This window comes from Thunnus albacares, chromosome 8, assembly GCF_914725855.1.
Source record: "Thunnus albacares chromosome 8, fThuAlb1.1, whole genome shotgun sequence".
Taxonomy (NCBI): domain Eukaryota; kingdom Metazoa; phylum Chordata; class Actinopteri; order Scombriformes; family Scombridae; genus Thunnus; species Thunnus albacares.
In genome coordinates, this window is record NC_058113.1 from 15422112 (window position 1) to 15433285 (window position 11174).

The following is an 11174-nucleotide window of genomic DNA, read 5'->3' on the forward strand; positions in this document are numbered from 1 at the left end:
TTGTGAGGACCAACGGGAGTTTTTTTAGACCTTGAGCGTGGGGACATTTTTTGGAAAAGGTGGATATTTTGGCTCATTCGCTTCTTCACAGCTATTTGAGATTCATGACTTTTTTAGGGTTAAAATTGGTAAGGATAGGTTTAGGGCTGGGAAATATATTAATAACCATGCATATTCACACTGAAGGGACTAATCTCCATTTTTAGGACAAAAAGCCTGTCCCCACGAGGTAAACCATTACATTTTAGGATCAAGACTTGGTTTTCATCATGATAATGGTTAGGGTTAGGGTGGGTTAGGGTAAGGGTTGGGGTTGCATTCACTTATGTACAATAAATAAATGAATAATGTTCTTCTAAATAATATTTTAAAAAAAAAACGTGTGTGTGTTTGTGTGTGCAGATGCCTTTTTTTTTAATCTCACTGGGCCGTTTCTGGTACAAACACCAACCTTGTGGGGACCAGTAGTCCACATGGGGACCAAAGTTCAGTCCTAATGAGGCAAAACATCATTTCTAAGAAAGAGACTTCGGCTGTCCACAATGAATGGAAATCAATGCAATGTCCTAACAAGTATAGCTGCGCAAATTTGCACGTGTGTGTGGCTATGACTTAAGTCACTTTCAGGGACACACACCAGACTTAAGACCAGCTGATTGGGGACAGCTTGTGCAATTGGTGACAAAAGACGTGTCCCCAGTTGGTAAAATGCTGATTTTTGGGTGGGAGGTTAGAGTTAGGTTAGGTGTAGACAAATAGTGGTTATGGTTAGCATAAGTCTTCAAGAAATGAATGTTAGTCTATGTAAATATCCCAAAAGTGATTTAAGTAAACCTATGTGTGTGTGTGTGTGTGTGTGTGTGTGTGTGTGTGTGTGTGTGTGGACACAATGACAAGGTGCTAATATATTTCTCTTCCTTTTCATCCATTTGGCTTAATTTTAATGAGGAATTTCTTAATCTTCACTCCTGACCCAGCCTCCCCTGCACCCAGCAGCACAGGTACAGGATTATCAGTCTGACAACAATGGCTACAGGTTGAGAAAATACTCATTATTAAGACCAGCTAAATGCCCTCGTACTGCATATGGGCTATATTTTTATAACACCTGCAATTTCCCATTTCTGCATGAACAATGATATATCCATTCTTGTGTTAAACTTATTTTAAAATATCAGTTATCTGAGACCCAATTAATCCAGCTATGTATAGTGTATACTAAGAAAATTATGTTTTGTCGTATTAGCTGCTGAGTTTAGTCATATTTTCACATGCATATTCACACAGGACAGACAGATAAGCATGCCTTCATGCCTCCTCATGACAGGTGGAAAGCATATTTTTCCATAAATTTGATAGTCTGTCGTGTTGTGTGCATTGAATTTGTATTTGAGGAGGTTACTTTTTTTTTTCCTCTGCTCACAGCTGGCCATGCTTGTTGGAGAATACGTGTCAGAAATCACTCTTGGATTTTATGCAAAGTGCAAAGTTAAATGTCAACATGTAACGCAGGTGTAAAAGCTGCACAGAAAGACTTGAAAAACCAACTCTGACTTTGACATGGATAAATATTTGCCAGTGTCTCTGGCGGTCCTATATAATGTGTAAAAGTGTTATAGTATTCGGTTATGAATTCTTTACACTACTAGTTGTATGCTGCAAGGTGTTTTCTTGTACTTAATTACAGCATTTCATGGCTCTTGAGATTCATCTTTGAAATGAATCATCTTGCACAAGTGCTGATGTTGCACACACCCCTGCATGAACTAAGCTGGTGTTAAAACATGGCTGGGCTGGCACATTTTTCTAGGGCCCCGGGAAGCCCAATTGGATCAAGATGCCATTATGCAGGCTATTCATCATTCATTTTGTTGTTGTGTGTGAACATTAAAGATGTGGATTCAATTACAGGGCGCCAACAGACACATGTAAGGCTTCCAACATGAGGGCACATCTCAGTCTCTAATGTTGTTAGCCCTGAATGACAGATGACAGATGGATTGCTCAGCAAATTACTTAATTTAACCAAAAGACTGCAACATATGTCAGGCTAACACCTGTAATTACACCTGCTTGATGCATGGCAGCCATTTTGTAGCCTGGTATTCAAGACACAGAGTAGCAATCTATTTAAACTAGGGAATACTTTGGCCTGACCCCATGATAGTTCAATTTGCAGTAAACTTAACAGGATGTAGCAAAATACTGTTCATATTCAACAACATGATGGGTGTCAGCGGGGATGCTGACAGCTGCACTGCGATAAAAGTCATTTCATCGAGCATTTTTATCAGCTGCCACTCATAACCCCTGACAAACAACTACATCTGTGCATGCAATGTTGAGCATGAATTTATAATAACATATTACAGTTCTGAGGGAGGCTGACAAAGGCTGGTTATCAAACCATCAATGTCTGTCACACAGCTTTGGCATGCAGTGTGGTCCTTAAAAGGTAAATTAACAGTGAATTACACGGGGCAGAAAATTGCGGCTATGCTGCTTTCTGTGGGTTGAAACTTTAAAGCATGGTGCATTTACACACACTCACCAAACAGTGATGTCGCAAGAGGCAGTTTTCCATCAATCGCCATGAAGAAAATTCTAATTTGACATCAGTGATTGTTGTGTGACTGTGAGGTCAACACAAAGAGCAGTATAGCGGCAGTTTTCTCCACTGAGTGATTAAATGTTGAATTATCCTTTAAATTCATTTCTATGAGTGAAGTAGGTAATCATATAACATCAGAGAAAAAAACAGTTCAGACTGCACCAATTGGCTTTCATGTTAGCTGAACTTGACTGTGAGAAAAACAAGATAAATTAAACATCATTAAGTGTCTAGGCGACACTTGACATAAATGAAAAATAACGATGTATGAATTGACTTTTGCGAACTTAGCTTAAACACTGTTAATGTTAAAACTTCAAACATAAAGGATTTTATTTTTAAAATGTGTTCATTATTGTACAGGGTCATTCTGGACCGTTAGTGCACTTCTCACCACACTTTGATGTGTATAACATATTTTCCAGCTTTATAAATTTTCTATAGTAAAAGGAAGGGGAAAAATAAATTCACAAGTTTACATATTTGCAGCACATGTTAATAAACAGCACCCTGTTTAAAGCAACAGCACATTTCAACAGTCACAATAATTACTAAATATATGGTTTTCATTGTCAAAAATTAAGAATCATCTATTCTTCAGGCAGTGAGTGTCCGGTGCATAGATCTCTAAAAATATAAGCCTGAGTGAAATATATATATAAATCCAAATGATATAAAATTCAACACACAATTGTAACTCACAAAAAAGTATTTTCTATTACAAATATCATTAGAAACTTAATTATAAAAGTATAAGGTAAAACTTGTCACAAACACCAGAAAAAATTGACAACTACTTGTACACAAAGGAAAATGCTGTCACCAAAGACCATTGAAGAATCAAAAACTAGATTTACAGACATCTAAAAGGAGTATTAAAACTGAAATTTAGAAATATATACTCAGAGTACTGTGTCATGGTTCTTGCAGTAGACAAGCAAGAATTGAGTGTTTTGAGATTGTTGGAATCTTATAAAAGTGTGTCCAAAATGGTCATCTAAAATGTGCAAAAGAAAATAGCCTTTAACACCACTGCAAGTAACTGCAGTATATAAAAATGAAAGTACAGTTTGACAAAGTAATAATGTTTTTTAATCGTTTCCTCTCTTTGAGGCTTATTTTAGTCTTCAGGCACATTCCCTCACTTGGTCCTACAGCATCTCCTTTGGGATCATCTCTCTCACTTAATTTTATGTTTCTTTGATGCCTTTTTTCCCAAAACCAACTTTTCAGTATCATACAAGCTCTCTGTCTCCTCTACTACCTCATTTCTAAGGTGAGGGTCTTCTTGAATCATAACAGTTCTCTGTTTAGGCTCTTTGTGGATCCCTGAGGTTTTCTCTTTCTTCACCATTTCTTGTCCCAGCCTGTGAACCTTCTCCCGCTTCCCCGTCTCACAGAGCTCATGCTCCATCTCCAGAGTGGTACTTCGGTCGTCCCTGTCCATCCTGCCACCTGCAGCATGATGACGCTGGCCACCGGAGGCGGAGAAGTGGGTGAAGTGCCGAGGGTTCATGGTGATCTGAGCGAAAGATGCCGCAGATAAACCCAAAACAGACCGAGGCTGGATCACAGGGCTGGTGATGACAGGTGACAGCAAGTTTTGAGTTTGGCTGTTTGACGGGTTGTGACGTTGAGGTCGAAGGTGTTTCAGGGATGCGTGTTTATGGGAGGCATTTTTAACACAAGCCTGCTTCCTCCGTTCCTCAAAGATCTCATCCAACTCTAAGGAGAAACAGGATAGTCGTTAACACAATCCAGCAGGATATTACTGTTTGTCCTGTATGTTTCCTTCAACAGCTTTCTCACCATGAACACCATCATGGATTTTATTCTCTTCATCCTGGATGCGCTTCTGGTCCAGAGCTTGCTTCACTGAGTCTAAAATCCCAAACATCTCACACAGGGAATTAAGTATGATGGCATCTGACAAAACAAAACAATCAAAAGTCAGCTACAGTACAAGGCTTGAATGATTAATATTATTCTTTATCAATTTGTCCAGAACAAATTGTGCAGGATTAGAAATCAATGTTCATGAATTTCCTTCTCAAACCAAATTTGGCTTGTACAGCCTTTATTGAAAATCATTTTTAAATTTGATTTGCTTTTTTTTTTTCTTGACTTATCAAATCAAAACAATTCTTTCAATTCTTTTCACAGCCCAGTGGTTCAGCGGGGGTCTCACCTGTCTCCTGCAGGTTGGCCTTTTCGCTGCGAACCTCCACTCCTTTAAGAGTGGCTAATAATTCAGTCTGGAGACTGGACAGGACCTCTCCCATCAGCCCAGAGTCCGACACACCCTTCCACAGGTTCAGTATTCCATCTAGACACAGTCAGATAGGCAGGACATTATTATGATATGTGGGGAGCTCTGTGTATATTTGTCTTTTCATTGTATGAGGGGGGGGGGGGGGGGGGGGGGGGTTTAAAAATGACAGTGACAGCAAAAGAGGAGAAAGTATAGGTAAGATCATAGAGGTGATTTGTGTATGTATGTGAGAGTATGTATTCTTATGTGCGCCGGGGAGTTGGACAGTAAAAGAGATTTGACACAATGAGTAGAAAAGCAAAATAAATAAGAAATGCAGGATAAAGGAGAAGGTGAAGGGAAGAGGGGAAAAGTTTGGGAATGAGATTTGAAGAGAGTCAAAGGACTAACAGAGAGAGTGATAAAGCGAAGAGTGAAACATAGGAGGGGATGTCAGGGTTGGAGAAACAATAGAATAAGGATATGAGGACATAGAGGTAATGGAAGGGTGCAGTACTTGGAAAGAGGATGTTAAATGGGTGATAGAGGTAAAAAGGAAAGAGAAGGAAAATCGGTTAGAAAATAGGTGGTCTAACATTGGAGGAAAACTGAAAAATGACTTGGGATCTGTACAAAATTGAGCCAAATATAAGCTGAGTATATCTGAATGATAAAATGTCAGAGGTGCTTGATATCTTATCTTGCAAGAAACGCGTCCACTCACACGTTTGCTTAAATGTCTGTCGAGATAAATGCAATATGCCAGATGAAAATATATCCAAATCCCATGTGCAGCTATCTGAAGCTAAATTCATCTATTCCCCCATGTCTGGAACGTGTAATGGAAAGAAGCACATTTCTGGAGATAGAAGAGTGTAGTTATAGGCTGTTTACTGAGAGTCGTTTATTTGTTTCAGGCCCTAATGCAGTTTGTGCAGTGAGGCACTGCAATTTGCCATTCACACAATGATCCATAGAGGCTATTTTACCTACTGTGGTCCCGCTGGAACAATGCCTAATCAGGTCACCTTTAAAAGCCCTTAAATCAAAGTTTAGATCCTGGCAAGAAAAAGCCGCACTTAGAAATGTCAGCTGCGTCAGATGGTAATATAAAGGGACATGACTCTCCCTGCCACTGGTCAGCAACTTTTTAAGGCCAGTCTGCAGGAATGGCAGAACATCCCGCAACTGCAGATTCAGAGGTTCATTGACTCAGTGAATCAAAGGTGTCAAACAGCAGCAGCTGCAAGAGGGATGACGCAAACCACTGAAGGACTGTAGGACGACTGATAGTAATAATAATAGTTGTTAGAGTTTTCCTGTTTGTTTTAGCCATGGTAATGGCGTGGCTCTAGGGATAGCAATGTCAGTCTGTCGGTTGTTCCGCTACATTGGACCAGACTAAAAATACCTCAAAAACCATTGTACGGATTGCCATGAAATTTGGTACAAATATTCATGGTGCTGAGAAGATGAATCCTATTGATGTTGGTGATCCGCTGACTTTGACATGTTTGGTTTGAACTGAAATATGTCTTGGTCGGATCGTTGTGAAATTTGGTACATGCATTCATGGTCTCTAGAAGATGAAATATTAGTTGATTTTTTTTTTTAATTTTAATTTGCTCAGTACTTTTGAGTTAATTCAGTTTATGACCAAATACCTGCAAAACTAATTCACATTCCCACCAGCCTCAGCTGTATGTTGTGTGTAGGGCTGAATCAATGCTAACACATGAAACTAAGATAGTAAACATTATACCTGCTAAACATCAGCATGTTAGCATTGCCATTGTGAGCATGTTAGCATGCTGATGTGAGCATTTAGCCTCACAGAGCCGCTAGCATGGCTGTATTCTGTAAGTCTAGTTTATACAATGAAAGTTGAAATTTCAGCCTGAATGCTGCATTTCTTTTATAAGTTTTTCTTTCCCTGCCTAGTTTTCACAAACATCTGTATATCCTTTACCAGGTGTGTCAGCCCTCTTTCTCTTTGCAGCATGTCCATTGGCTGCTGTGGGCCGGGCTGGACCAGGGCTCCACTCTGCTGTTGTACTAAACTTATCTTCCAAGGGCTCCTCTACCTCTGCTGCATCATGTACAACCTCTCCTGAAATGAAAGAAAAAAAATCATATATTGTAAATAAAGGGCATAAACATCTCATATTACAAGTGAACGTGAGTAGGCAGAGGGAAGACTGATAAGCCAATCCAGTTGTTTCTCTCTTTTTGTTCAGTTGTGTGAGAAATAACTCATGTTTCAGTATTGAAGATAAATTATATCCAGGTGGTTTCTTAAATTTATTGTCTGCATCATCTCAATGGTACAACAGAACAAGAAGCCTAAACATATGTGAGAGAGAACGCAGCAAACTTTAAATGCCAACTGAAATCTACCTGTCAGGGGAGGCACCTGTCCTCCAAGAGGGTCAAGAGCCAGACACGATGGGCTCGGCTGCACTGACGTCCCTGGAGGAAGCCGCGTGCTGTTGATCAGCACATCAAATTTAGTGCTGCGGCAGGTGTTGCTGCACACGGTCTCATGCTGGTAGAAATCTATCTGGCCAGAGTCCATCATTTTTCTGCATGGGGAGAAGCAAGTTTAAAAAAAATTCTACCAGAGTATCCAAGAAAATATTTTGTTACACTGCTGCTGAGAGGTGTTTAAGTATGGATTGGATTTGTTGAACAAGCGCAATAGCTTCCTGGAGGTTTGCTTGACACAAAGGCCTCAAGAGGAGTAAAGATGAAAAGAAAAGATATTGCCTATTGAGTTGGTGTATTGACTCACACTAACAACAAGTGCAAACACGATAAAGGGGTGAGAAGTATCACTCAGCAGCTTGATGACATGTTATTTGATGCCGCTGCCATAATAATGCTGCTTACCGACTACTTAAGGAATGTACTGGCAACACAGCACAGACAGACAGACACAAACTCAACACAAGTGCAAATTATAGAAGTGAAATGTGCTGTTATGGCATTAGATTGAGCAGTTTTAAGTCTGACTCTTTAACCCACAATGCAACAGAGTACAGTGAAGGAAGGTCGTCCACACTGACAGTTAACCTGCATTAGTCTCACTATCAGCTATGACAAAGAGGAAAAACACACAGACAAATGGTGTTTATTTTACTTTCATCAGTCTACCTGAGCATAACCCCTCCCAGTCTGATGGCCCTTTTCCAGTCCTTCAGGGTGGCTTTTCCTGCCAAGTTAACAAACTGCTTTGGACTGATGAGTTGGTCATTAAACTGTAAACAAAAGACAACAAAGAATGTGCTCCTGTAAATACATAAAGAGAGGAACAAGACTAAAGTGGCAGAGAAAATCTGACGATTCTACAGTATTAATAAATTTATAATTCCCCACCATTTGATCACACTAAACATATGGCATGGACTTACTTTGACACATCTAACGTTGATTCCGGGACACACAAACTTCTTAAACAGTAACACAGCTCTGCTTGCTCCACAGGTGATGGGGTAGCCATACTCGACCTCCTCTCCTTCTGCTTTACTGTCATCTAAAGATTACAGGCCAAAAACATAAATCACAGTCACCTGCAGCAATGCTACAGTATGCACTGTGTTTCTGTACATTGCAAAACAGTTCACATCAAAGTTCATTAAAGTAAAATCAGGAGAGCGTGATTGTTTTGTGCACAGCATTCACAAAAATTCCCCCCTGGGTGCTGATGAAAGCAGGAATCATGCGGCAACAAAATCATCATCAGTCAATCATCGCACCCCAGGAGGCTCATATGAATATTCTTCAGTAATTTGTGTTTGTTAAATAGCGTAGCTTGAAGTATAACATGAGAGGTTGATCATCAAAGTGCATAATATAATTGCTGTATTAAATAAGTTGTTGATTTGACATGTATTTTTGTGTAAGAAGTGAAGGGAAATGTCTCAGTGTTACTTACCGTGGTGAGTCTCTATGGCCAAGACTGTAGTGCTGGTGTCAACACTGTCATCATTTACCCTGCAGAGGGCAACAGATTGTCACATATGAAAGAATAATCATTTCTTGCTTGCAGAGAGTTGAACAGCTCTCAATTTATCTGAAAAATACTTGTTGATAAATATTGTATTTCTAACCACTGTGTGCTTTTCTCTGTCCCTTCATAACCTACTGCTGTATTATTTTTTTTTACTTGCGCTAGTCTTAAATTGAATATAAAAAGCATTGATGTAAAATGATTTCATAAGATTTGCTTAATATGATAACCTCCATATTACCCGTGCAAGATGGGCTGCAGGTGCAGGATGACTTGAGTCTTATGGTTGTTGCCACTGGACTCCCCCTCCTCTTCCTTCACCATCATGAGATCCCCTGAAGACACAGTGACCTCAGCACCCGCCATCACCCCTCCTCACTGAGCTGCACGCACACAGGGCCAACCACGCATGTTAGCATCCAGATCACACACATGCATGCAGTGATGCTATTTAATGCACACACAAGTCAATGAAAGCCTCCCCCAACAGTGTCTTCTGGCATGCAACTGTCATAGAGATTAATCCATACTGGGCTTAAAATGACATAATCCTCACATGAGCGGGCCTTGTTTCTTATATCAGTTTAGAGAATATACATTACCGTATAGATGATGGGACAAAAGTCTATACTTTTAGCTAAAACTTGGGGTGTTGGGCCTTAATTGTAAAGTTGGCACGGCAGTAGACTAGCCACGTTGGTTTCAACAGGTGAAACTGCTCTGTCATAAACGTTTTTCATTTATTTAGACTGAAATTATTAAAATCAAATCATATCACTACTATGTTATGCAACCTTGTTGCATTTGGATCACTATTTTTACCACAAATATGATACCACAAAAAGACCTGTTCTGGCATGGCTGAACCATGCTACAAAGCAAATAACCAAATTTCAATTGATTTACTTCGCTAGAGAGTGTTAATTGTTTGTGTTTTTGTAATCAAATCTACCAAGATAAATAATGAAGTACAATGTAATAGCCTTTCCTTAATGCACTGGCAATGCGTGTGAATGTATAAGAATGCACATACAGCACATAAACTCAGTGTGGATGGGTCAAATGTGAATAAACTGTTCACTATACAACAATCTGTCGTTACGAATTAGAAAAAGGGAAATGTAAAATGTCATGTAAACATTACAGCCTACTGACTGCACTAATTAAAATATGATTCCTCCCACAACACTTTCTTTCAGTCCCACACAAGCAGCAGCTAAAGCGTCAAATACACTGAGCGACAATATCAACAGCACAGAGAGAAATGAAGGAGAAATTAAATTACAAACTGTCTATTATTCCGAGTTTGAGAAACAAAATAAGCAACCTTTCCATACAAAGAGAAGATTACAAATTGGTCAACATGTCCACACTATCAGCAGCCTTTGTTGGATCACCAACTCCGACACGGACAGTTGCGTGCCTTTCTCACACTCCCTCACCACTCAAACTGACGTCTGTCGGTGCGGCAGCACGCACACCACACAACAACGGTGCGACGGCGCGCGCGCCATAGAGAGCGCACAAAACCCCACCTGGTCTACACCCAAACTCTAAAAACACACTTTAAATCAACATTATCATAGTTTTACTCACCGTTTTACAACAGGGGACAATTCATCCTCCGCTTGTCAGAGAGGTACACGAGCATGCGCCGTGCTGCTCTTATACTTCCTGCAGTGAAGGCAGCATTTGCCTGAGAAGCATCTGTCCCGCTGTCACGAGAAGCGGTTAGTTCGCACGCGATGTGCAAATCGGTCAAACTGCTCTTATGTGAGACTGCACGGCTTGGGTTTGAGCGCCTCTGAGCCATGGCAGTAAATGGTGCTGACAGATTTCAAGACTCATAAAAATGTTTTTTCACCTCAAAGTGAATAGTGATAATGTTGTTTTTTTTAATGGACGGCTTCCTCGTGGTAGGTTATAGGCTAAACACACACTTAGTTTTCTCATTTATAACTCATATGAGGCCTAATTGGGTCGGTTTTATTCATGCAATAAACGCTCCTCAAATCAATGTTGTGTTTTTGTTGTTGCCTGTATTTCACCAGAAGGGGGCAGGGTTTGCTCTTAGTTGGAGAGAAGAAATGTTAAGTGTGTCGATAACTCACATAGACAAGATATTGTGATGAAGTACATGGACATTTAAACGCAGCGTTTCAACCCTATGACACGGTGAATTAATTAAATAGTCTCTGTATAACAATATAGCTGTCTGAGATCCAGGTTCAGTGTTGCCGTCTATGTAAAGAAAGTAAACCATTAGTGTGACCGCCACCGGCTGGTCTCAGATCAGCCTACTC

The 11174-nt window shown here is 40.0% G+C and overlaps 1 protein-coding gene across 2 annotated transcripts; it reads right to left on the reverse strand.

The window, feature by feature from the left end:
- Positions 1-2816: 2816 nt before the first annotated feature.
- LOC122986670 (glucocorticoid modulatory element-binding protein 1-like) lies at positions 2817-11126 on the reverse strand. Of its 2 annotated transcripts, none has more exons than XM_044357966.1 (10): positions 10199-10302; positions 9113-9254; positions 8797-8855; positions 8273-8394; positions 8016-8119; positions 7260-7444; positions 6832-6972; positions 4800-4937; positions 4421-4537; positions 2817-4336 (listed from the first exon to the last, which is right to left on the reverse strand). In XM_044357966.1, the coding sequence occupies exons 2-10, from the start codon at positions 9235-9237 to the stop codon at positions 3792-3794; spliced, it is 1536 nt and encodes a 511-aa protein (XP_044213901.1). In that variant the 5' UTR covers positions 9238-9254; positions 10199-10302; the 3' UTR covers positions 2817-3791. The 2 variants fall into 2 exon arrangements, with proteins under 2 accessions (XP_044213901.1, XP_044213899.1); XM_044357964.1 differs by lacking the exon at positions 10199-10302 and adding an exon at positions 10468-11126 and having other exon boundaries at positions 2818-4336.
- Positions 11127-11174: the final 48 nt, after the last annotated feature.

Excerpts from the sequence above, each read along its gene's own strand:
- LOC122986670 (XM_044357966.1), bottom strand. The coding sequence starts at position 9,237 with ATGGCGGGTGCTGAGGTCACTGTGTCTTCAGGGGATCTCATGATGGTG. Across the intron at positions 7,445-8,015 it reads CTGGGAGGGGTTATGCTCAG|AAAAATGATGGACTCTGGCC; the intron begins GTAGACTGATGA and ends CTCCCCATGCAG. Across the intron at positions 4,538-4,799 it reads GGCCAACCTGCAGGAGACAG|ATGCCATCATACTTAATTCC; the intron begins GTGAGACCCCCG and ends TTGTTTTGTCAG.